The sequence below is a fragment of the Pelodiscus sinensis genome, chromosome 7 (genome assembly GCF_049634645.1).
Source record: "Pelodiscus sinensis isolate JC-2024 chromosome 7, ASM4963464v1, whole genome shotgun sequence".
Taxonomy (NCBI): domain Eukaryota; kingdom Metazoa; phylum Chordata; order Testudines; family Trionychidae; genus Pelodiscus; species Pelodiscus sinensis.
Genome location: NC_134717.1, coordinates 58,223,157 through 58,250,424, shown reverse-complemented (window position 1 = coordinate 58,250,424; position 27,268 = coordinate 58,223,157). Strand labels below are relative to the sequence as shown.

At 44.9% G+C, this 27,268-nt stretch overlaps 1 protein-coding gene across 1 annotated transcript in view; it reads right to left on the bottom strand.

The window, feature by feature from the left end:
• The window catches only part of CPS1 (carbamoyl-phosphate synthase 1), a 283,263-nt gene that overhangs the window by 56,174 nt on the left and 199,821 nt on the right, over positions 1–27,268 (bottom strand). The window contains exons 14-22 of the mRNA XM_075933931.1: positions 26,924–27,019; positions 23,137–23,326; positions 21,323–21,480; positions 20,455–20,583; positions 17,642–17,786; positions 17,060–17,270; positions 13,934–14,132; positions 8,590–8,766; positions 7,100–7,218 (exon numbers count right to left, since the gene is read on the bottom strand). Coding sequence (XP_075790046.1) covers positions 7,100–7,218; positions 8,590–8,766; positions 13,934–14,132; positions 17,060–17,270; positions 17,642–17,786; positions 20,455–20,583; positions 21,323–21,480; positions 23,137–23,326; positions 26,924–27,019 — 1,424 coding nt within the window. The remainder of the gene's footprint in view (positions 1–7,099; positions 7,219–8,589; positions 8,767–13,933; positions 14,133–17,059; positions 17,271–17,641; positions 17,787–20,454; positions 20,584–21,322; positions 21,481–23,136; positions 23,327–26,923; positions 27,020–27,268) is intronic.

Here is a 27,268-nt window from a genome sequence, read left to right as displayed (position 1 = left end):
TGATTTGTGTCCCTTTCCAAGTGAAATTAACCAAAGAGAGGGACAAGCCATGTGATGAGAGCCCAGATCTGGGATTTGGTTGACCTGGGTTTAATTCTTTGCTGTGACACAGAAGCCTTGTGTAACCTTGGGCACATCACTTAACCATGCAGCACCTCAGTTCTTCATCTGTAAAATGGTGCTCACAACATTTCCTCTCTCTCCTTTTGTCTGCCTTCACCATTTTGACACTAAGCTCCAGGGATACTGGGAGCCATCACACCAAACTGTAAGCCCAGTATAGGATTGAAATCACATCAATCCTGGGAGTGAGGCAGCAAAACCCAGTATGCCTAACTTGGGCATCTATGGAAATCTGCATGCAGCAAGATTTCTTATTGTGCGTATGTACAGCAACTAGCACAGTGGGACCCCAATCTGTTCACGTATTCGGTGCCGGATGGGATCAACACCATCACTTAGTTTAACCTCCTGTCTAAAACAGGCCATAAATGCTCCCTGAATTTATTTCTGTTTCAAGTTGGTTGGGCCCCACCAGGCCCTACTGAAATACCATACAGGCAGTCCCCGGGTTACGTACAAGATAGGGACTGTAGGTTTGTTCTTAAGTTGAATCTGTATGTAAGTCGGAACTGGCGTCCAGATTCAGACACTGCTGAAACTGACCGCCAGTTCTGACTTACATACAGAATCAACTTAAGAACCCCAGGCGTCCCCAAGTCAGCTGCTGCTGAAACTGATCAGCAGCTGATTCCAGGAAGCCCGGGGCAGAGCAACTCTGCCTGGGGCTTCCTGTAGTCAGCGCTGGTCAGTTTCAGCAGAAGCTGACTTGGGGACGCCTGGGGCAGAGCAGCTGGGGTGCTGCTGGGTTGCTCCAGTAGCGCCGCTCCTGGGTGCTACTGGACCAACCTAGCAGCACCCCATCTGCTCTGCCCCAGGCGTCCTGATTCAGCCGCTGCTGAAACTGACCAGCAGCGGCTGAATCAGGACCTGGGGCAGAGCAGCTGGGGTGCTGCCGGGTTGGTCCAGTAGTGCCCAGAGCGGGCGCTGCAGGACCAATCGGCAGCGCCCCAGCTGCTCTGCCCCAGAGTCCAAAACAAAAGCCTGGTCTGCTGGGGGGGGGAGCACACTAGCTGCCCCCCCTCCCCCAGCAGACCAGGGACACGGGGAGCAGAGCCTCTGAGGCTTTGCTATGGCAAAGCCTCAGAGGCGAGGGACCCCGCCACGGCTGCGGCTTCAGTCCGGGAGCCTGTGGTCTGCTGGGGACGGTCCCCAGCAGACCACAGGCACCCAGATTGAAGCGGCAGCAGCGGCGGTTCCCTGCGCCTCTGAGGCTTTGCTCTGGCAAAGCCTCAGAAGCGCGGGAACCCGCCCGGTGCCCCTGGTCTGCTGGAGACTCCAGTCGGGGACTGCCTGTATTCTAATAAAATGCCGTCGGAAATAAGGACGCCGAAAATACACCAGCTCCTGTGTATTGATGTTACCCGGACCCACCCAGGCACTGTAAACTTCTTCTCTGGCCCAGCAATGCACAGGCACAAAACGGCACGGCCACTTTCTCCCACGAAACTTCCCAATTCTGGCATTTCAATTGAAAAACATAGCTGGGGTGGGCTTATTGCACATCACTGACCTCAGTGCTGGGACATTTCTCAGCGCCGAGAAACCACCCAAAATGCACTGGGGAACCATTCCAAGCAAAGGGCCAGGAGAAAATTGTCCCTTCTTTCTACTTATGAATAACTCAGGCAGCAGCTGATCTAAACAGGTGTCTGCGGACCTGTCGGCATCCCTTTGACAGTTCTGAGCATGTTGTCATCAGACAATATAAGCAGTCCGGTTGGTATGAACAGAGAACCAGATCCTTAGTGGATGTGAGTTGGTGTCACTCCTGCATCTGTGCTCATCTACACCGAATGTCAGGGGTCTGGTTGTTCAATCAGCTTTCCCTGCTCCGCTCAGCTGTGGGGTCAACGTGGGGTACTGTGAACGGCAGGCATTCATCAAGCAGTTAGGTACCCAGAATAGGATTTTCCAAGGAATTTAAATAATTTAGGAGCATGAGTCTCGTTCAAACTAGCTTGTACTCCAACATCCTTTAGGGACTCGTGAAAGTTTGCCCCTCAAGCTGCCATCAGATCTACCTTTAAAACCATTTGGCATATGCTGTTCCTATTAAATGGAGCCCACCATGGCCTCCAAGCGCCTCATGGGAAACAGATGAAAACTAATCACAACTCATGAAAAAGTGACATTGGAAACAGCGTGTTTAAAGAGAGAGAGACCCATTCAAGTGGGAGCTTTACATCACACAATCCCCACTGAGTGGAGACCAGATTTGCAGGTCTGGCAGGTCATGCGGAGTTTGGCTGTCTGCTCCCAAGCCATGGGACCCATGTGCTCAGAGGGTAGGGTGCTGGATGCGGTAACCACTGAGTGATGTTAAGGGACTGGTTCCCATCCGTTAGGATGGACGTTTCATCTGGGCCATTCTAGGCTTAAGGAAATGTTTCTTCTGCCTGCTCCTCTCAAAATACTGCCTGCACACAGCTTAGAGCCTTTGCTCCCTTTTCCCTCCACCTCCCAGTGTCTTGTTTTGCTGCCATTTGGGCTGAGGAGAGCCAAATCCATCTTGTTCCACTTTCTATCTCCTTCAGGGCAAGAAATGGCCAGAGGGGTCACTCTGGGGCCCCTTCCCCTACTTCCTTTCCCCCTAGGACTGACGGGGGCTAAAAGGAGCTTCCTGTCATATTGCAGGATATTTTGCTACAACCATCATAGCTACAATCTTCCTTCTCTGCAAACGAATACAGACTTGTTAGCACAGCACAATATTCATAGAATCATAAAACACTAGACTGGAAGGGACCTCGAGAGGTCATCAAGACCAGTCCCCTGCCCTCACGGCAGGACCAAGCACCGTCTAGATCATCCCTGACAGGTGTCTATCTAACCTACTCTTAAATATCTCCAGAGATGGGGATTCCACAACCTCCCTGGGCAATTTATTCCAGTGTTTAACCACCCTGACAGTTAGGAACTTTTTTCTAATGTCCAACCTAAACCTCCCTTGCTGCAGTTTAAGCCCATTGCTTCTTGTCCTATCCTCAGAGGCCAAGGAGAACAATTTTTCTCCCTCCTCCCTGTGACACCCTTTTAGATATCTGAAAACTGCTCTTGTGTCCCCTCTCAGTCTTCTCTTTTCTAAACTAAACAAGCCCAGTTCTTTTAACTTTCCCTCATAGCTCAAGTTTTCTAGATCTTTAATCATTTCTGTTGCTCTTCTCTGGACCTGCTCCAATTTCTCCACATCTTTCTTGAAATGTGGTGCCCAGAACTGGACACAATACTCCAGCTGAGGCCTAATCAGCGCAGAGTAGAGCGGAAGAATGACTCTCGTGTCTTGCTCACAACACACCACTGAATGCATCCCAGAATCATCTTTGCTTTTCTTGTAACAGTGTCACGCTGTTGGCTCATGTTTAACTTGTTGTCCACTATGATCCCTAGGGGCATGTCTACATTACCGGGGGTGGGGAGAGTTCGGAAAAATGGCCGGTTTTCTGTAAAAACTTCAATTACGTCCACACTTCAATCGCATTCTTTCAAAAGAAAATTGAAAGAACAGAGGGGTTTTTCTGGCATTGGTAATCCTCTTTCTACGAGGAAGAAGCCTTTTTGCGAAGAGCTCTTTTGGAAAAAGGCGTGTGTGGATGGGGAAGAGGAAATTCTTTCTGAAGAAGAGGAAAAAGAAAGAAACACAGGTGTCCTGGTGACTGCTCCATCCATAATAATCACAGCTTACATGCTAGAGAGCGTCCATTCAGTGTGGACACTATGGCTGCGTCTAGACTGCAAGCCTCTTTCGAAAGAGGCTTTTTCGAAAGAGAGCACTCAGGCAGTCTGGATGCTCTCTTTCGAAAAAGCACAGTTTGCATGACATAGCACCTTTTTTCAAAAGCACACTTTCGAAAAAAGGCGTTCTTCCTCCTAAAACGAGGTTTACTGTGGTTGAAAAAACCACCGCGTTCTTTCAATTTAATTTCGAAAGAACATGATGGCAGTCTTGACACAGGGAAAGTTTTTTCTAAAAAAGGCCACTTTTTTTTGAAAAAAACCCTGTAGTCTAGACCCTCCCCCAATCTTTCAAAAACTCAGATCGCTTTTTCAATGCGCTTTCGCAGTGTGGACGCTCTCTTTTGGAAGAAGTTTTTTCAGAAGTTCTCCGACAGAAAAGCTTCTTCTAAAAAATGAGGAGTAACATAAGTTCGAACCAAGGGGTTTGATTTGAATTAAAGCGTCCCGGAGCGCACTTCCTGGTTCGAATCAGCTGGCGAGTGGAATAACATGCGGGCGAGATTATGCTAATGAAGTGCAGGGTATTTAAATCCCCACTTCATTAGCAATTTCGGTTGGCTACATTTGTATCCCTAGCTCGAGCTAGGGAGCAAGTGTAGACATACCCTTCCAGAATAGCCACGTAAAGAGTTGTAGAGTCATACCTACATAAATATAGAGCTTGCTAATTCACCTGGGTTTGTAATACCTCGTGCCAGTTCTATTTCTGGTTTGCCAGCATTTCCTCCAAAATGATTATGTACAATTTGCAAACACTGACCTCTTGTAGCAGCATGGATAAGAAAGCAAGTTGTGCTGGTAAGCACAGAAGCAGGCCCAACCAAAGGGTTTGTGGGCCCCATGGTGGGATACTGGGAGCAGGGGCCCGGGCCTGTGGGATCCAAGGCAGGACGCTGGGAGCGAGGCCCTGGACCCAGCCAGTGGATGGTGAATACTCGGTGGTGGAATTCAGTAACACTTTTCTTTCCTGCTCTGCCACTAGATTTCCTCTATGACCTTGGGAAGGTCATTTGACTATGTGCCTAAGCTAGTTCATCTATATCGTAGGAGCAGTGATATTTACTTCACCTATCTCACAGAGACACAGTGAGATGTAATTAACTAATTGGTCAGATTTTCAGCTGACAGATATCAGTTTCAGCTCCGTTTGCTGAAATGGAGTGATGTTAATTTACATCCCGGGAGGATCTGATCCTCATCTGGACAGTGCTTTGCGATCCTGCATCTTCTAATTACAATTGTAGCCTGAGAAATGGTGGGGAAAACAAATTGGTTCTGTGTAAACACGGTAACTTTATATGCACAAGAGTGAGTTGTTTTTTAAATGAAACCAGTAAACAAATGAAACATGACATGGAAGTTAGAGAGGAATTACGCATGCTGGGTAATAATGGAGTTTTTTCTAAGTATTCTCCTCTCTTGCCTTCTCTGTGCCTTTATTTCTGCTTAGCTAGAATCCCAACTCATTTTCTGGGGGGAAACAAAAACTACTCAATTAAAAATGTACAGCTTGTCAAAGAAACAGAACTCACAGGAGGCAAAAGCAAATTTCTTAACAAACGTCTTGTGTGTTTCTACCAGTCTCTTGCTACAAGGGTTGTGAAGCATAAATTTCTGGCGCCCTCATGTGTTTCAACGTCAGTAGTGCAACATGGATCGTAGGCAGCAGAGCAGCTGATAATCACTCAGCAAGAAGCTTCGGAGGGCCTCGTAAACCATGCCGAGAAAACTGAAGTCAGCAAAAGCCTGAGATTGATAGACAGCGTGGAGCTTTGATCAGCTGCTATCTATTGTGGTTCATTGTATATGATCACTTTGAAAAAGTGGAAGATTTAAATTTAAATATGTCAGAGATTATAGCTGTTGTAAACGAAAGAATAGCAACAAATACTGCAAGTGGGAAGCCAGGCAGACAGCTTAGAGAGCAATCCGGAATGAATTCTGGCTCTCCAGTGCAAAAAGCCAGTGCAAATCTATTGAGAAGTTTAACCATACCCCACGCTCTTTGTCCTTGCAGTAAGGATTGATTCAGGGACACAAATCAGATATTCGAAATGGTAACACAGAGAACCTGTGGGGCAACGTTTTAACCTGCCCGGGCACTTATTCATGGATTTAAAAGTAGTCATTCTCCTACAAAGTAATTTCAGGGACCAACTGCAGAGAGAGAGACTGCAGAACTAGCCTTCATATGTAAACGGGACATCACCACCAGGGAATGAACAAAGATATGAACTGGATGGGCCATTATACTCAACACTCAAATGACATCAAAAGCTAAGTTTGAGATACTTACAGACCACTCTATTAGCCTCATTTAGGACCAACACTATAATTGACCAGGTTCGGTTTGGTTTTCCTTCCTCCTCTCTCTGCTTTTTCTGCTTTAAATGGTGGGATTTCTATGCCTTTTGCTCCACTCATCTGAGGAATTGGGTTGTGCCCAACAAAGCTCATGATACTATATATATATATATGTATTTGGTGAGTTTCTAAGGGTACGTCTACACTAGCTCGTTAGTTCGAGCTAGGTAGGGTAATGAGGGCAAGCGGAGTTGCAAATGAAGCCCGGGATTTAAATATCCCGGGCTTCATTTGCATGTTCCCGGGCGCCGCCATTTTTAAATCCCCCTTAGTCCGAACTCCATACCCATACCGGCTTCATGTGGCACGGAGTAGGTAGTTCGAATTAAAGATCCTAATTTGAACCACCGTTACTCCTCGGGCACGGAGTTCGGACTAAGGGGGATTTAAAAATGGCGGTGCCCGGGAACATGCAAATGAAGCCCGGGATATTTAAATCCCGGGCTTCATTTGCAACTCCGCTTGCCCTCATTACCCTACCTAGCTCGAACTAACGAGCTAGTGTAGACGTACCCTAAGGTGTTACAGGACCACTTGCTTTTTAAGGTTTTTTTTAAGTTACAGATTAACATAGCCACCCCTCTTAGACATTTTAGGGGATGGTCAGCTTTGAAAATATACCAAGGACTTTCTAGAGCTAGAGAGAATTCCTAGGATCAGTTGAAATGGACCCGATGCCTTTACCTTTAGAGCAGCACTTGTCAGCGTAGTCACGGCGACATGGGCTGAGTCCAATTGATCGGGATTGAAGGCAACTTGGGCTGCATAAAGGACTGAGTTCCTTTTCAGCCTGTATCACATTTCTGCACAAGGCTTGCAGCTGGTTTTCCAGCTGCGTGATGCCAAGCAAAAAGGCGGATTTCAGCTGTTTCCTTACCTGCTGAGTTCCTTCAGGCTTTTCTCCATGTTCACAATGTCCTTCATCTTGTAGATGAACCATTTGTCAATGGCGGTGAGCCTGTGAATATCATCCACGGGAACGCCATCAGACAAGGCCTGCCAAAGAGAAGAGACCGTAAGTCATGCACTTTAACAAACACTTCATAAGCATTTCATTTCCCTGGAAATGTGTGGTAATGATTCCCCATATCCTATTAACATCAGCAAGACTTTTGCCTGGGCAAGAAGCACAGAGTTTGGCTTCCAATGAAATTGTCGGCCAAACTTCAGGTGACTTTCATAGGGATGGCTGCTGGTGGATACTTGCTGTAACTACGTATGCTATACATACTGCGTGCTATATTCATATATAATATACTGTTGACTTCTCCTCTGTGCTTCTTATTACCAAGGTCCTGTACTTTCCATGTGCCTGTGGTCTGCTAGAAACAAATTTGATCAAAGATTGGGTGGGGTTCTCGATGGTTGAGAAATTGGTGGTTTTGAAAAGCACTTTGATTCATAGTTTAAAGCTAGATTGACCCTGAATGATGGAAAAGTTCACCTCCAGGACCAGACTTCACAGCTGTGAACACCATTCGGGTTCTTTCTCATTCTCAAGGTAACGCAGGCTTCAAACTTTCCTGAAGATGCTTTATTATGTGGTTTGGGGTTTAGTTTATTTTTAGTAAACTAAAAATTCATTGAGTAAAAAGGAAACCCACTCTATCTCACAGACAGTGTAGTATAGGAGACAGGATTTTTTTTAAAGACCACAAAGGAGACTAAAGTACATGTATAAGAGCTAATTATTATTATGCAGATAAATATTGAACAGGGGAGGAGGCACAGCTTTCCCTGTCTTAAAAAGACAGCGTGTGGCTTCTCTCAGAAACATACCCAGCAGTAGCCAGCATACACATTCAGTGTCACTGTCACACCCACAGTCGCTGCCACACACATACTGCCACACACACTCTTTCGGTCTCTGTGCCACACGCACACAATCTGTGTCACAAAGTCTGTCTCACACACAGAGTGTCTCTCACACTCACACACTCTTTCTCTCTGTAGCCCCCAGCTCCACCCCTTCTGCCTGAGGCCCCGCCCCTTTCGGGAGTCAAGAGCTGGCCCATGACCATTTATCAAAATTCATGAAGTGCCCCCCTCCCCCGTGAAAAGTATTGTCCATCCCGATCTACGATCATAGTGATTTAAGTGAAAGGCTCATGGCTGACTCAAGTACAGCAGGTGTCATGAGGACCGATAGAGGAAGAGTTATTTCCATCCTAATATAACAAAGAGGAACTCGTGGGGGGGAACAGAATCGTTGTACCTCATGGGAGGTGATTCACCTCATATGTTTGAGGTGCACAAAGAGGAAAAAGGAATTAGGGATTAAAGAATATTCCACTCAATTACTTCAGCTGACAGTCTGGTAACTAGAGTCAACAGAGTAGACACCATAGCCTTTGCACCCTTCATTACCTTGGCCATTGCATAGACACGAATGCTGGAGGGGTCGGCCAGTTCTTTTTGGAGATCTAAGTTGTCTGGCCACTCTTTATTCATCGGTAGACGTGATGTGAAGCCATCCACCGAAGGGTGGCACATTCTCAGGGCCTTCTGGAAGCACTCCTCAAAGTTGCGCCCAATAGCCATGACCTGTAACAGGGAAAGCTCTCACGTTAACGGGCTGAGGTGTTGACCCTCTCGGTTATTCAAACAGTAGAAATGCTTAGGGTGTAAAATTAAAGCCTGTGGGGAAAATGGCAGAGGGTACGCTGAATTGACTCTGAGGAAGGTCATGGTCCTGGAGCCTTCAAAATCCATGCACCTATCCATCAGGTAAACTCCTGGAAGGTTGGAAAAGCCTCCTAGGACTGATAGAATTTTAAGCCTCAGTAGTGGGAAAAGGCAGAAAATTTCACCTCTGCCACCGAGCCCACTTAAAACCTTAATTAACTTCTCTCATGTGGTTTTGTTCAATGATTATTTCAACTAAAAAACTATCCCATTCTCAAGCTCCAGTGAGCCTGTTCTGCATGGACCCGTTGCAGCTCATTCAACTGCTCATGTGTTTGCCTGCTGGGGAAATATAATCTTCAAAGGGCAGAAAATTAATCTGAAACAAAATGGTGGAAGGGGTCATGGGAAAACTCTCTCCCCTTTCACCCTATGGCACTGTTCCAAGCTTTCAGTCAATCACAACCGAGTTCACCAACAGTCAGGCTGAGGCTAGACGGTTCCGCTAGTAAAAACCACAGTGGTCCTTAAGCTAGACTGTGCCAAGAGCAGCCACAGGAGATCGCCTGACTGAGAAGGGTCTCTTGGAGAAACAACACCTCTGCTCAGGGGGTGGGCCAAGGAGAATGGAGCCAAAGCCCTGTCTATTCCCGATCCTTCTCCTTGTCCACTGACTGCTTGCTTGAATCCAAGGCCCTGGTAGTCTGTGCAGAAGGGGGGAAGGGAGGGGGCTTTCTTACACTCTGCTATTCCCCTGTAGAGGTGGATAGTTCAAGCCACAATGCAGTTCTGTAGTCATATAGCGGGTCAGTGTTGAATACCACCCTTCGGGTGCATCTACACAGCTGTTATTCTGAAATAACCATGCGAGCGTCTACACAGCATTTTGACATAAATTCGAAATAACAGACGGCTTATTCCGACTTCTGTAAACCTCATTCCACGAGGAATAATGCCTCTTCTGAAATAGCTATTTCGGAATAGCCATAGTGTGGGCGCTCCACTGCTTCTATTTCGAAATAGCGCCTTCCCAGGGCCATTCAAAGTAATTACTCCCCGGTGTCTCCTGGGGCTATAAATCGAGGTAGCACTTCCACATTGGGGAAGCCTACCTCAGACTAATTTTGAGGCTTCCCTGTGGTGTAGACAGCCTATTTCAAAATAAGCTATTTCGGAGTATTTCTTCCAGATTAGCTTATTCCAAAATAAGTGTGCAGTGTAGACATACTCCCAGTCAGGTGAAGTAAAATGTGGAAGGTGAATGTAGAACATGAAGTCACAGGGTGTTTAGACACCATAAATATTTGCAGGTATCTTCAGCCCCACACATTATTAAAAATACAATTGCCTTAGCAAGCCTTTTCTCTAGGGCTGTGTCTAGACTGGCAAGTTTTTCCGCAAAATCAGATGATTTTGCGGAAAAACTTGCCAGCTGTCTACACTGGCCATTTGAATTTCCGGAAAAGCACTGACGATCTCATGCAAGATCATCAGTGATTTTCCAGAAAAACTATGCTGCTCCCGTTCGGGCAAAAGTCTTTTTCCGAAAGACTTTTGCCCAAAAGGGCCAGTGTTGACAGCATAGTACTGTTTTCCGCAAAAAAGCCCCAATCGCGAAAATGGCGATCGGGACTTTTTTGCGGAAAACTGCGTCTAGATTGGCCACGGACGCTTCTCCGCAAAAAGTGCTTTTGCGGTAAAGCATCCTGCCAATCTAGACGTACTTTTCCGAAAATGCTTTTAACGGAAAACTTTTCCGTTAAAAGCATTTTCGGAAATTCATGCCAGTCTAGACGTAGCCTAGAGCACTAATTAATCCTTCCCACCATACTGAGGGTGTGTGATTTGAGTGAGGAGGAGGGGGGTGTTTGTAAGGTCTCACTTATCCAAACTATTTAGCAGGAGAGCTACTTGAAAAACTCTAGGGGGAGAAAAAGACAAGAAAACACGCAATTAATTATTTTGCTTTGGATAACTGATGAGCAATTAGCTAATTAAATGGATAATTTACCCATTTAGCTTCATTTATTCCTCTTGAAAAATTAACTGAAGTTGCCACCATTGTTCCAGCCTCTCTTAATTTCAGATTTTAAAAGTCAAGAGGTGTTTAGTGCCTCACTTTCAAAGGCCTAGCCTACCTATGCTGAGTGAGAAAACAACAGTCAAAGCCAAAGCAACTTGACCCTTTCAAGAGGGCGTCAGGTGCTGAGTTCTGTTCTCAGTACAGCATCAGGCTAGAAATAAGGTGCAGAATGTCAGCCGTGAAGGTGATTAACCTTTGGAACGGCTTCCCAAAGGTTGTGGGTTCTTCACCACCGGACAGCTTTAAATCTTTCAGAGCGGGTGTTTTCATAAAAGAAATGTTCCTGTTCAAACAACTGCTGGACCTGAAGCAGGAATTAATTCAGGGAAATCCTATAATGGGACTATATATGGTCCTTCTGGCCTTGGAATCTAGGAACCTCAAGAGCAGCCTACCATGCTATTGCCTAACATGGCTTTCGCAGTCCCGCATCATTCTTGTTGAAACCAGTAAGGAACAAAACTCCGATGATTTGAATAAGCTCTCAACAGACCAGAAATTTACTTTGAATCAACTGGGGCTGGAAAGCCAAGCAGAGCATTTTTGGAAAACACATTTTTTCCAGCCATGCTGGAAACATCCCAAAGCATTTCCAGGGGACCAGAAAATGTTGAGGAAAGTAGAAGGGAACAGTATTGACCAAGGAATGGTAACAAAACTTTTACAAATAAAGTCATGCAGGGTCCCAGAACAGGTTTGCATTCAGTTTGGGGTGATTTCTTCTCCCCATTCTTATTTTATTTCTACTTCATTTTTTCATCCCCTGTCGATCTGCAATCAGCCCCCCAGTCATCATGAAACAGCGGGGCTACGTCTACACTGGCACCCTTTTCTGGAAATGCTTAAAACAGAACAGTTTTCCGTTATAAGTATTTCCGGAAAAAGAGCGTCTACATTGGCAGGATGCTTTTCCGGAAAAGCACTTTTTCCGGAAAAGCGTTCATGGCCAATGTAGACGCTCTTTTCCGGAAAAAAGCCCCTATCGTCATTTTCGCGGTCGGGGCTTTTTTCCGGAAAAGACTACTGGGCTGTCTACACTGGCCCTTTTCCAGAACAGTTTTCCAGAAAAAGGACTTTTGCCCGAGCAGGAGCAGCATAGTTTTTCCGGAAAAACACTGACAATTTTACAGTAGATCATCAGTGCTTTTCCGGAAATTCAAGGGGCCAGTGTAGACAGCTTGCAGCTTATTCCGGAAAAGCGGCTGCTTTTCCAGAATAAGTGGCCCAGTGTAGACACAGCCCGGATGTTAAATTTGTTCCAGTTTGGTCCCCAATGCTAACTGTTAGACAACGAACTACCTGATTAGTGGGCAAAACCTTGTTATGTGATATCTCCACAGATTCATGGAACTGGAAGGAACCTTGAGAAGTCACCAAGTCCAGTCCCCTACCCTTCAATGGCAGGACCAAGAGTCATCTAGATCATCCATGACAGCTGTTTATCTAACCTGCTCTTAAATATCTCCAGTGAGGGAAATTTCACAACCTCCCAGGGCAATTTATTCCAGTGTTTAACCACCCTAAAAGTTAGGAGGTGTTTCTTAATGGCCAACCTAAATCTCCCTTGCTACAGTTTAAACCCATTGCTTCTTGTCCTATCCTCAGAGGCTAAGGAGAGTAATTTTTTCTCCCTCCTTTTTATAACACCCTTTCAGGTACTTGAAAGCTGCTATCACGTCCCCTCCCTGTCTTCTCCTTTCCAAACTAAACAAGCCCAGTTCTTTCAGTCTTTCCGCACAGGTACACCTCACAGTTGCAAGTAGTAAGCGAAACTGACAGGAGCTTATGCTCCCATTGGCCTCCCATTGCGAAGATGGCACCAAGCTTGGCTTAAGAAAGGTCAACTCCAGCTACATTATTTACGTAGCTGGAGTTGCATACCTTAAGCTGACCTTCCGGGTCTAGTATAGACCTGGCCTAATGTAGCATTAGAATGTTTTCTCGCTACCCTTTATGTCTCTAGCTAGTTTGAGCTTGGTTTTTTTGCTTTGGCCTTTCTAATTTTACCTGTACATACCTGTGTTATTTGTTTCTGTTCATCTTTTGTAATTCAACCTCGTTTCTACATTTTGTAGAATTCCTTTGTGATTTTTCGATCTTTCGAGATTTTCTGGGTAAGCTAAGGCAGTCTGTCTTCAGTTGTTTTCTCCATACACTTGCTTCTCATGGGATCTTACCTACCATCTCCCTGAGGGTACGTCTATACAGACAGGCTAAATCTGAAATAAGCTATGCAACTTGAGCTACGTCAATTGCGTAGCTTAAATCAAAAAAGCTTAATTCAGCTTTTGGGGCTGTCTACACAGCAGGAAGTCTGAGAAAGATCACTCTTCCATGAACTTCCCTTACTCCTCATAAAATGAGGGTTACAGGAGTTGGAGTAAGAAGTCCTCCAGATCGACATTATGTCAACATTATGTCAAAATAACTGCTCGTGGTGTGGACACGGACTATGTTCTTTTGGAATAATGTCAGCTGTTCTGAAATAATGCTGCTGTGTAGACATAGTTTGCTAAAGTCCACTTTCTTGAAATCCATTGTCTTTATTTTGCCATTCTCTCTACCATTCTTAACAATCATGAACTCTGTCATTGTCTGAATGCTTCCACCCAAACTGCCATCCAATTTCACAGTCTTAACCAGTTCCTTCCTATGTGTCAAAGTCAAATCTAGAACAGTTGCCCCTCTCCATTCCCTCCCCCCCTCCGCCACCCCCAGTCGCCTTCTCTACCTTCTCAAATAAAAAATTGCCTCCAATACATGCTGTTGTGTTCAACCACAAATATACTCAGCACTTCTGTAACCACAGTTGATAAACTGGAACAGAACTGCAAGTGCAGAGCTAGCATCTGTTTTGAGAAGAACGGCCCTCTAGGTTCTAAATCCTCCTCAACGCCCATTTGGCTGGCAGGCCAGACAGGAGCGGCAGCCGGAGAAGGCCAGGGAGAAACATTAATGGCACAGAAGACGGAAAAGGAATGGCGAGAATTTCCAAGCACTTACCTCTCCCACGCTCTTCATGGAGCTGCCAATCTGGCTAGAGGTGCCCTGAAAGCGGTCCAGGTCCCAGCGAGGTATCTTGGCGACCATGTAATCCAGACTGGGCTCAAAGCAAGCGGAGGTTTTCCCTGATACTACATTCTTGATCTCTGGCAAGGGAATCCCCAGGGCGATTTTGGCAGCGATAAATGCTAACGGGTACCTGGCAGAGACAAGGGAAGGAGGCTTTTTTTAGTGTTAAGGCTGGTGCTGGAGAGGGGAAAGAAATCTATAACCCTCTGGAACTACTTTAATAAAAATAGCCACTGCATTCTGTAGGGGTGGCACTGCGCTGCTGGCACCTGGTAGGTGGGAGCAGCAGGGAGTTTGGATGCAGGGGCATGCATTGCATGCTGGGGTAGGAGTCACTATTAAGGATGAAAGACAGTCTGAGGCTTAGGCACCGGATTGGGACTCAAGAGACTGAGGTCAGGTCCTGCCTCCGCCACAGATTGCCTGTGTGACCGTAAGCACCCATGGAGAGGAAATTAGTGGGTGCTGAGTACCCACCAGCAGCCAAACTCCCCCTCAGCCTTTTCCTCCCAGCGCCTCTCACCCACTGGTTGCCCCACTGACCAACCCCTCCCCCACCCTCTCAGCATTTCCAGAGTGCTGCAAACAGCTGATTCACAGCATTCTGGAGGCCCCAGGAAGGTGAGGTGGCTGAGGTGTACTCGGGAGGAGGAGGGGAAAAGGCAGAGCAGGGATGGGAAGAGGCAGAGGTGGAGTCTTGGGGGAAGGTAGAGTGGGGGAGGGCTGGGGTGGAGAGATGGTCCGGCACTCCCCCCACCAGCCAGAGGGGAGGTTGGCGCCCTTGGGTGTATGTGCTGACATGCACTGGTGCCAGACGTTTGGCACCGGTGCCTGCGGGATTGCCTACTGCCATAATGTTTGCTAAACCGGTCATCTCGCACAACCTTCATTTCATTGAGAATGCCTCATTCCATTAGAATAGGACTGTTCTCGTCTTTAGGAACTGCCAGTATTGCTGAACCACCCGCACCAAAACACGCAAGAAGAGTAACCAATGTTCCCTTCAGTCTTTTCCATCCATGTGCAGAAAAAATAAAACATTTATGTGCCCTGAGGGACACCACTTGAAACAAAAACCTAGCCGTGAGTGCTCTGCTAATCAACAGGGGGTGTAATAGGGAGGACCAAGCTCTGAGTACAAAGAAAGGGCCACAGAGAAGTCCTCTAGAAGGCTAGAGTGGGGACAGAAGTACTGACCAATCAGGGGCCAGGGAGGCCTACAAAAGGTGCTGCAAAGCTCCGTAGCAGTTCAATGTCTTTGGAGCCCTGAACCAGTGACGACTGGGAGGCTGGTTGGCTACAGGAGAAGTGGTGCCACGGGAAGCTTTGTGTGGGGGGCTAGTGTGGACTATATGTTGGATTAGAAGATAAAGCCTTGAGGTAAGAGCATAGGAGCTGGCTCCAGGAGGGGAAGCCCTGGAGACACCACCCTTGTCCGGAGTGGGACACCAGTCTGAGGGCCAGAGACACTCTCCAGAGGGCACCGGGATGGGCCCTGTTAGAGGCGTGCCCCAGAAGGTGTTTATGATACGCAGACTGTGGCTGGACGGAGGGCCTAGTGGCCAAAGAGGCTTTCGGCTAACAAACCGAGGCAGCGCAGGAAGGGGCGTGAGGTGAGTGCCGGCCCCATTACAACGCGGCCCTGGAGTCTCTCCTGAGCGGCCGCACACGCACCCAGCTTCCAGACCGCACTGATGGTACCTGCAAAGCAGCTGGAAATGCTACTAATTGAATACGTGCTGCTGGAGAACCTCTTTTGGCCTGTGTCCTTGTCATTCGCAACTAGGGCACTATTATAATAGGTGCTCCACAAGCACATAGCAGAAAGACAGCCCTCCCCCGCCCCCCGTGGAGAGTTTCCAATCCTTGTATCTCTTCCCATGCACATCCCAACAACAGTCACTTTCACCAAAAAAGGGGGGGACTTTTGTGGGCCTCCGTTAGCATAGTACTGTTCTAAAGGAAAAGCCAAATTCTTCAGTGCTTTTGCCAGGGAGCCAAATGGGGAGTAAGGACTAAACACCAAGCCCATTTCCATTTGGGAGTCAGCCAGCTCTGGGATTTCCAGAGAGTGGTTCTAAAACCGTGGAACATTTTACACTCTGGTGGTTATTTTTGGAAGGGGGAGGGGGTGAAGTGTGAGCAATGCTGGGTGCACTCCACTCCACCCGAAGCAACGGGAGAGGTGGGTATGCAGCCCTTTGAGGATAGCCAAGGTCGATTGCTTTCTGCAAAGCTTTCTTTGTTCTATACATGCCATGCTACTGAGACACAAGACGAATGGATCGGTCTCCCGGAAGGGTCTGCGAATGCGAGGGAAGCAACCGAACGCTTCTTCTCCGCTAGACCTGTCTCCAGTTTGTGACATCGTTTCAAAACTGCAAGAGTTGTTGAGAACTGGAAACGAAGGACCAATCGGCACTTCTCAATAAGCAGCATCAGCAGAGTACAATTAAGAAGCCAATTTTAACCAGCCAGATTTGACCACTTGTGATCTTGATTAGTTTATGATTAGCCGGCTAGACAGCAATACCATTTGATTCAATCTGGCAGAGAGCTTAGCAAGAACTAAGCCCTGTGGGGTGTCAGAGATGATCTGAAGCCAGCGTACACATGCCAGATAATGTACTCTCTAAAAACAACCACCAGGTTCCCCTTTGAAAAGGTTTTTAATACCCAGTGTGTAAGTGAACTTCTATACTGCAACTCTATTTCGAAATAACTAGCGCTATTCTGAAAACACCTAGTCCGCCTCTATACAGCAGGCAGTTATTCTGAAATTGTGTCAAAATACTGTCAAGCTGGAGGACTTTTTACTCCGACTCCTGTAACCCTCATTGTACGAGGAGCAAGGGAAGTCGGAGGAAGAGTGTTCTATCTCGAAATACGTGCTATGTAGATGCTTCCTATTTTGAAATAAGATACGCAATTGACGTAGCTCAATTTGCATCGCCTATTTCAAGTTAAGTCCTTCCGTGTAGACACACTAGGTTGCCTGCCTCAGGTGCTGCTTTGCCCAACTCTTTTCCCTTCCCCAGCTTGAATTTCCTGCCTTACCCTGTGGCCTTGGATGCCAAAGCAGAGCTTCTGGAGAGCCTGGCATTGACCTCAATGATGCAGTACTCCAGGGAGGTAGGGTGTAGGGCGTACTGGATGTTGCATTCCCCCACGATGCCCAAGTGTCGGACAACCTTGATGGCACTTTCCCTCAGCATCTGAAATTCCTCGTTGGACAGGGTCTGGCTGGGAGCCACAACGATGGAATCTCCTGTTTGTCGAAACAAAAACCAAAAGAGGTGAGTGGTGATGAAGTCTGGCCTCTGGGGTCGTGTCTCTGCTCACCCGCTGCATCTTACACCTGTTGAATGATGGGGGCTGTGGAAGAGGCTGGTTTTCAGGCATTTCGAAGCAAGGCACAGACCGTGCTACTATGTGAAATATGAGACAATATGGACAGACTCAGGGTGTGGCAGCGTGTGGGGCGTCAGATCTGGTAGGACTCAGATCTGACATGCCCACGTCCTTGCTCTCATTGGCCACGTAAATGCATCAGCTACAGTAGGAAGACAGACATTATATGAAAATGAGGCTCTAAAAGCAGTCTACACTGAGCCACACTGTCACTTATAAAGAACCTACCTGTGTGAACTCCCATAGCATCCACATTTTCCATATTACAGACGGTGATACAGTTATCAGCTGCATCTCTCACAACTTCATACTCTATCTCCTTCCAGCCAACGACGGACCTCTCCACTAGAATCTGGTTGGTCACTGCAAACGCCTGGGAATCGGGTAGAAGAATCAGTGAGGGAAGACAGACAGCAGGGGATCCAAAGGAAGAAATATGTTTCTATTAAGCACATGTAACTGAATTGGATGCATTCCAGTGTTTAAGGCTCTGTCGCCACAGATGGATTCTGGGTAGATTACTTCTACCCACTGTGCCTCAGTTTCTCCATCTATAAAATGGAGATCATGCTACTGACCAACTTTGTATATCACTCTGAGATGCTAATGGAAAGCACTATACAAGGGTATGTCTACACTACCCCGCTAGTTCGAACTAGCGGGATAATGTAGGCATACCGCACTTGCAAATGAAGCCCGGGATTTGAATTTCCCGGGCTTCATTTGCATAAGCGGGGCGCCGCCATTTTTAAAACCCCGCTGGTTCGAACCCCGTGCAGCGCGGCTACACGGGGCACGAACTAGGTAGTTCGAACTAGGCTTCCTCGTGGAATGAGGAGTAACGGTAGTTCGAACTAGGAAGCCTAGTTCGAACTACCTAGTTCGTGCCCCGTGTAGCCGCGCTGCACGGGGTTCGAACCAGCGGGGTTTTAAAAATGGCGGCGCCCCGCTTATGCAAATGAAGCCCAAGAAATTCAAATCCCGGGCTTCATTTGCAAGTGCGGTATGCCTACATTACCCTCCTAGTTTGAACTAGGAGGGTAGTGTAGACATACCCTAAGATAGTAACTATTTTGTGACAATTGTCCTGTAGTTTTTGTTGTTGTTGTTGTTGTTGTTGCAATGGCCTCATTTAAATGTTGTGGAAAATAATGTGATAAGACAAGAAATTAGGACATTTAGACTAGCAACAGAAATGAGAAATATAAATTAAAATAAAAAATAAGGTTGCACTTCTGCAAACACGCACATGTTTACTTTTATATATGCAAGTAGCCCCACTGACGTCAATAGGATTATTTCTTTGTGTAAAATCAAATGGGTGACTAAGCTCCCATCAAATAGGGTGCTTGGACAAACAGCTGAATTAACAAGACAAGTCACATGCATAACTAAAAACACTGCCAATTGCTGTGACTTACTGACCAGAAGCAAGAGTTAGGAATTATTCTGAACCGTATCTGGAAAGCACTCCTAAATTGGTAAACGAGTATGATCCAAATGGATCAATTGACATTAATATTAACTTTTATACAAGGAGGTAGTTAAGTCTCACGTGGGTTGCTAGAAAATAACAAACACTATCACTGTTCAGGATACAGTAGACTTCCGATAATCCGGAATTTATGGGACCTAGGTGGTGCCGGATTATCAGATATGCCGGACTATCAGGAGGTACTATAAGATGGTTATATATATACTGTATACATTATATACTGTATATAAAGTGTTCTTAACCCTTTTTATTGTACATACTGTATACAGTATACTGTAATGTTTTCGTTTTTTTAAGCCTTTTTTACCCTTTTTGCTCAGTTCAGCTGCTACCGCTGTTACCTTGTGACTCATTTTTTGCTGAAGCTCACTCACTAGGCTCTTGCCATTTTGATGCCGGACTATCAGGAGTGCCCGACTATTGGATGCCGGACTATTGGAGTTTTACTGTAATATAGCCTGGGGCCTATGGGATTTTGTTGACTTCAGGACTGCCTATACTGCACAGCATCTTTGCTTCTCTCACAAATTTAACCTTTGCATGACACAGTCCTGTGTGTGCAGATCCATGTTTTAATATAGTTAATTATCCCCATCACAGGAAATGAAATATGGAACTGAAATTATAGGAAGAAACATGCTGGTTTTACAAGTGAATCCCACCTCATGTTAATCTAACTGGTCCTTGATCCATATTTATCTTGTTAGGATCCCAGTGCTTGCCCTAGATGTTAATACAGAGTTTCCTTTCCAACATTTGGCTCTTTGCAGGCTAAAATACTTTTCAAAGAGGAAGGTATTTTTTTTAAATGAAGAAAGGAAATCTGGTTGGGGAAAACTGCGAAGGTTGTTTAAACTAAAAAAACCACTTTTTAACCAATGAAAATTGTCATTGCAGTCAAATTTTCATGTTTTTCCACAGAAAATAAAAAATCCAGCCTTTCAAAAACTGAACATTTTATTCCCAAACTGAAAAACATTACCCACATTTTCCTGATTTCTGTTTTTAATCGGATTTTTTTTTAAATACTAAATTTCCTGAGGACAAATAATTGGCATTTTTTCTCCCACTGAGCTGATGCAAAAGATCTGAAAGTCAAGTTTCTCACAGGAGTCGGACACAGCCCAGATCTCCCCTTTCCCCCTGTAAGAACCAAATACAATAATGGCCTAGCCCTACCAATCTCTCTATTCCTGGCCCTTCGTTGTAGCTAAGCTTTTACTTTCTCTGAATCTTCCTTGTGACATTCGTTCCTGAGAGCAGGAGAAAAAGAGACCATTATGTTGCTTTTTCACAAAACTGCTGAAATATTATCTTAAATTATGAGTCATTTCTGGCAGAATGTAACAGCAGTGAACAATACTGCTTATCATTCATGCTACCCAAGTCAATGGCAAATATTATGAAAACAAAACCTTACAGGACACCAAGAGGATGTTTTAACATTAGATAAAGTATGTAGAACTAGGCTCGTGTGTGACTATTACAAGAATATATGAAATCAGATGGCAAGGCAGATCCCCATAGCTATCACCCACATGCATACCTTGGTTCCAAGATCCAACAGTCTCTCTTTGTCGGGACAAATACCTGACCCTAGTCCTCCCAGAGCATAAGCAGAGCGTATCATGACTGGGTAGCCAATCTTTTCCGCTGCATTCAAAGCATCTTCAATCTTAAAACAAACAAATAAATATTACATGAAACCACAAGGACTAAGCTGATTCGAGTGTACGCATCAGGTTATAGAGTTTACTTGGAAACCCACCAAAAAGGAAGTTTCCTGAATTAGGATAAGAAAAAAAGAATTATGCCTTTGTGATACCAGGAGCCAGATTTTGCCCTCAGATATACCTGGGTAACTGTAAAGACTTCAAACCCAATCCCTAATTGGTACATCTCCACTGACATGAATGGATTTACACCAGGAATGAATTTGGGCCAACATTTTTCTTAGATCATAGCTTTGTTCCAAGACTAAGAGGGGACCAAGAGATGCCAAAAAACCACACTCATTGTCCTCATCAGGGTCCCAGGTTGTAGTCGGGTTGGTTTTTAGTCCCCTAAATCTTCATCCTTTGATACAGTTAACAAGAGCACCTGCTGTAATCTTTTCTTTGCATTTCACAAGCCCACCTATTTTCGTGGTGCGTCAGAATCTGCCTCGCACACTTTTCTCACCTAGACTATGCTTTCACCTAGCACGTAACACTTTTAACCAATGCTGATCATTACAAACCAGCACCCGTTGGTTCCCCCCCTCCCCCACACACACACATAAATGTGCATAGCCTGTACCATCTCTTTTTCAAAATGCAGTTTCACTGAACAAAAGGGGAATCTCCGCTTCAGCCATTTAAAAAATAGCAAAGCCAAGCGTGGCAGACTTGTGTCTTCAAGCTCATCACATTTACCGATTCCACTGCAAAGCTGGGAGCGATCTTCTCGTTGATTTCAGTCAGTTTGTCAGAAAACAGTTGCCTGTCCTCTGTGGCCATGATGGCTTCCACGGATGTCCCCAGGACATTCACTCCATACTCCTTCAAAACACCGCGCCTGAACAGCTCCACACCTGTGGGAAGGATGGAGTTAGGATCTGAGCACAGAGAGGAAGTCCTATGGGGATACACATCCATGGTTCCCATCACCACAGCTTCTAAATTTAAACTGTCAAATTCCAATACATTTCATAAAGCACATAAGCCTGTGATTAAATTTAAGCATTCGATTAAGTGACTTCTAGAATAGGGATACTCTCCCCAGTTCAGGAAAGCATCTGAAACAGATTCTGAGCAGAAAAGCCAAAAGACCAGGGATATAATCAAACAAATATGGCTTGATTCTCTACTGCTTTGTGTGAACATATATGCCTGCCCATGAAGAATGTAAAGAAGCTCTGCCGTTTTCATTTGGAAACATTTCACACTCGCTGTGCCCAGTTGTAGATGGCTACACGAGGCGTAGGACAATGGAAAACAAGTCACATGTGGTTCAGAAGATTCTAGAGGGGAATCTAGCCCTTGAAATTGAGAGATCACTACATTTAGAGACAGAAAAGTCCTGTGAGACAATCTTAACCACCAATGTGCACATGGAGTACAGTCTGATTAAGTGCTAATCCCTGCATAATTCTAAATGATCCAAAGACCAGGCAATCCTAAAGAGCCGTTTGGCAGTGATAAACCTTAAATTTGTAAAGTCGGTGTTCATTTCTCCTTCCACATCCACTGTAACAGGATGGAATTATGGGAAATCCTAAATTACCACCATTTTTGAAAATGCTGTAATAAAATAAACATGAAACATCCACATTTAATTTGACAAGTTTCAGATCAGACCTAAATGTTCTAAACATTGTGTTCTATTAAAGTATAATACTAACTAAGGAAATTCCTAAATACGACAACACACAGATTCAAATAGTGGCAGACCTTGGGGACTGTCACAATCTGTACCAGATTTGGTCTGGATTTTGCAAATCTATCTTCTTTTATACTAGTTAGGACCAACACCTTGGATTAAAATGAAATGTGGTAGGTTCCCTTTCACTTTTAAGTCTTTAGCAAGACAGATTATCTTTCTAAAAGATGAGCTATACTCTCAGAAGACGATGGTTTTGAAGCAGAGATTATGGCGTGAGGTGGTTTGGCCTGTGTTAGGCAGTAAGTCAGACTAGATGATCATAGTAGTCCCTGGAGGCCTTAAAAATCTATAAATGCTGCCTCTAGATCTGAATTTTGTGGTTTGAAGCCATTTCTGATGCTAAATGGAGCAGTGCCAATTGGTGCTGCCATGCTAAGCTATGCAAAACACTAGTGTCCCTTTAGCTTCCCTTTTCAATCATCACCTCAATGTTTAGGCACAGAACATGATGCATATCTGCCATCCAAAGCAAGATTTATATGCTGCAATTGCAAAGCACTATTGTATGAAACTTTTATGAATTTTATATAACACTGATAAACATAAAAAAATATCCACCAAAAGTCATATTCAATAGGTACAATTAAATTAGTACTTATATCAGTCCACTAAGCCAATATCTCTACTTATAAATATCTGTAAGGAAATGTTTTGTCTGATCATAGAATCACAGGGTCGGAAGAGACCTCAGGAAGTCATTGAGTGCAACCCCTTGCTAAAAGCTTACAGTTTTGATAAGGTAAAGCCAGCTACAAATAATGTGGAGCTAGAGAGATTAATTCAGCTACAATTTCATGATACTTACCACAGTTGAGAGCTGTTTGGCCACCCATGCCCAGAATTAACCCATCTGGCCTTTCTGCTTTGATGACCTCTGTGACAAACTGTGGGGTGATGGGGAGGAAGTAGACCGTGTCAGCCTGCTTCAAGCCAATCTCATTAGTCTGGACTGAGGCAATATTGGGGTTCATCAGGACGGTCTTCACATTTTCTTCCTGAGAAATGAAAACCAACATGAACATTTTAAAATGTAGCCTACAAAGAGAGCGAAGCCAACAGAGAAGCTAGACATGCAATAACTATGAGTGAACATCTGAGCATGTTCAGCACCTGTGCACTCCCAATTATGTCTAGATTCATGGCACACTTGCTTTCTCTGCACAGTCTTGCACATAAAAACTCATTCACCTGAATGTTTGTGAATAAGGCCCTGATTCAGGAGGTCTTTAAGTTTATATATATGCTTAAGAGACTGACTGAAGTACCCAATGAAGTGTCTTAGGGATGCATCTACACAGAGCCGTAAACTCAAAATAAGATACGCAATTTGCGCTGCAAATTGTGTATCTTATTTTACGTCTATTTTGAAATAGCTTATTTTGAAATTTGGCGCATCCTACACAGCGCCAAATTTGGAAATAACATACTATTTTGAGCCAGCCCTTAACCCTCATGCAACGAGGTGTGCAAAATAGCACACCTGTTATTTCGGAAAAAAATCAAAATAACGGGCAGCTTGTGTATACTCAGGGTAGCTATTATGGGATACTGGAGTTATCTTGAAATAGCCATGCAGTGTAGACATACCCTTACAGAATTGGGACTTCAATGACTAAAAGGGTTGCAGACAAAAGCAATAGGTTTCAGTACGTCTGGTAATTCTGATTGTTATGGACTATCTAAAAAAAAATTCATTAGAAGGTTGGGCAAGAAAAATCTTTAGCCTCGCCTTTTTTGCTCATCTTAACTGTGTCCATTTTTCTCCTGCCTAGACTATCAAGCTGTCCCCTTACAAGATGCTAACCGATTGCCTCATCTTCTACATGCTACTGTAAATCACACTGCCAGAGGTGAGGTCAGGGTGAGCAAGTCCTGCCTGTAGAATGGCTGATTAGCGCCAAGATAAGGACAGCTGGCCAGTGCTATTGGGAAGAGAAAAAGGGCATTTTGGACGGGCAAGCTGGCAAGTTTTATGGCCCATCCTTGCTATAAGTCCAAGACACGTTCCAAAAAACTTGGATTTATAGCGAAGCAACTTAAAGTGGGGAATTTTTTTCCCGCGGTGACTTCCATTTGCACAATTTTTTTTTTTTTTTTTTTGCACAACTTAAGAGCAGGGAATGGGAGGACTCATAACGCATCCATTCCTACAAGCGTTGACAACTTTAGTGCGGAACGGATGCCTACCATGGTGGCTTATAGCAGGGACACCCTGTGTTACAAAACAATAATTTTTCTCTCTGATTTAGAACCCTGAGAGTGGAGGGCAGAGAAGAAGAAAGATGAGATTCCCTCCTTTCGGGTTTTAGGCTAGTGTCCATACAGCTCTAGGCCTCTCCTCCTGATGTGCTGTGCATTGTTTGGATGTATCCCCCTTAGACTTGGGGCCATCAGCAGCACTGCACAATATAAACAAACCCAGGAGTCACGACATTCGGAACTGTCACCTGAGGAAGTGGGTTGTGCCCACGAAAGCTCACAATACTAGATATATTTTCAATAGTCTCTAAGGTGCCATAGGACTACTAGTTTTTTTATTCGGAACTCAGTTCTCAACTACACCGAGGCTGCATCTAGACTGGCATGATTTTCCAGAAATGCTTTTAATGGAAAAGTTTTCCGTTAAAAGCATTTTCGGAACAGAGCATCTAGATTGGCACGGACGCTTTTCTGCAAAAGCACTTTTTGCAGAAAAGCGTCCGTGCCAATCTAGACGCACTTTTCCGCAAAACAGCCCCGATCGCCATTTTTGCAATCGGGGCTTTTTTGCGGAAAACAAATCTCAGCTGTCTACACTGGCCCTTTTGCGCAAAAGCTTTGCGCAAAAGGGACTTTTGCCTGAACGGGAGCAGAATAGTATTTCCGCAAGAAGCACTGATTTCTTACAGTAGGAAGTCAGTGCTTTTGCGGAAATTCAAGTGGCCAGTGTAGACAGCTGGCAAGTTTTTCCAGAAAAGCGGCTGATTTTCCGGAAAAACTGGCCAGTCTAGACATAGCCCAAATGTAAACCCAGTGCAGCATGTGTGCGTGTATCTGGGTTTCTGTGTGTCTGTGTGCGAACGAGAGAAAGAGTATTGGGGAAAACGTAGCTCCAATCCAGCTTTCCTTTCCTCTGATTCTTGGCCAGCTGTTTTACCTTAGGGCAACCTCGCAGCTGCTCTAAGTCACCTTGTATGCAGCCAGCTGTGGATCTGGCCAAGTGCCATGGGCTTTCTCTTCTTAAACCCCCATGTGGAGCAGGCAATGAGGGGCACATGGTCACAGAACTGACTTTGACCCTATCTGAACAGTAATCCTCAGCCGCCCCTTCCAAGTCACTTTTCCCCAGTTCTGCTAGCAACAGTACGAAGTAGCCAGAGCTGGGACTGAATATTTACACTGTAAACTCCATACATATGAAAGGGCATGTTTACACATCAAAGTTATTTTGATATCCAGAGGTATCCCGAAATAGCTACCCCGCGTCTTTTGAACATGTTCGCTATTTAAAAATACAGTGGATGTGCTATTTTGCCATCCCTGTAAACCTCATTCTACGAGGAGTAAGAGAGGACTCAAAATAGTGCTTTATTTCAGAATTTGGTGCAGTGTAGACGCACCAAATGATGAAATAAGCTATTTCGAAAGAGACTCCAAAGAAGCTACGCAATTTGCATAGCACAAATTGCATATCTTATTTAGAGTTTCAGTTGCTGTGGTGACACACCCTAAATACTGCTCCCTCTAGTTGTGCATGTAGAACACCCAACAAACAGGTACCCATCAGGACGCTGGTTATAAAAAGCTCTAATTCACATACATTCACAGAGGGTTTCACATGTCCAACTCAGGCACACAGAGAAGTGGTCAGACCCTTAAAAATGTGGACCTATAAGCCTTAGAATAGAGACACCAACTGGGAGTACCTAAATGCCTGTTCATTACAGTTAGGCAAAATTCATCCCTGGAATAAGCCCTTTGACAATGGATGAATATGGAACATCTTGCTTTTAAAAAACTATTTTATTGCATGTATCGTACAGAATAGCCTATTTAGACGAGCGGGCTGGGTTGCACAGACAGAAAATTCATCATATTTTCACTAGCAAACATATCACTGTCAATAGTGAGGTCATACCATTCATCTTCCATCCATATTTTGATGACTGACACTTTCTGAGTGAAAATATCCAGGGACTCTCAACTGTTTCCCTAATTTTAGCACAGATGTTAGTCACCTGATAGTTTCAGGAGTGCATTAATTACCTCTCATTACTCTCCTACTTATGAACCTTCAGTCAGCCAATCAGGGAGTAGTAGCCACACCAGGTGACTAAGTTCAGTAATCAAAGGGGAACAGATCCAAAGGCTGAAATTCCAAGTCAGTTTCCCTAAACTATTTGGTGAATTCTTACAAATGAAGTAACATAATTAATAAACACAAATAAGAGCTAAATTTACCAAATAATTTGCATTATTTGGGGAGAATAACCAGCTCCATTCTTCAGTAACTTACATAAATGCACAGCTTTATGGATGGAACAAATGACCAGCTAGATGCAACAAAGGAAAGCTGATTAACTTTGGATAATGTACTTGGAGCATTCTCTTACCTTCATGGCCTTAACCGCCTGTGATCCAGAGTAATCAAATTCCCCCGCCTGACCAATTGACAGACCTCCGGATCCTAGGATGAGAACTTTGGAAACCTAAAAGTTAAGAGTGTGAAATGATTAGGATGATTTCAAAATGGGGGCAAAAGGATGGGAGGGCAACTATGCAACGTGGAATGGCCTCGCATCATGAAAATGAGGTCAAAGTGAGAAGAAAAGCCAACTTGGGAAAAATGGCAGCTTTCTGTTCACCTTCCCAGAAAAGTTGTATTAAACCTATCTCACACGTAGGTGGCTAAAGAAATGGTGGGGACTGAGGTTCTACACAAAACACATAGTAAACAT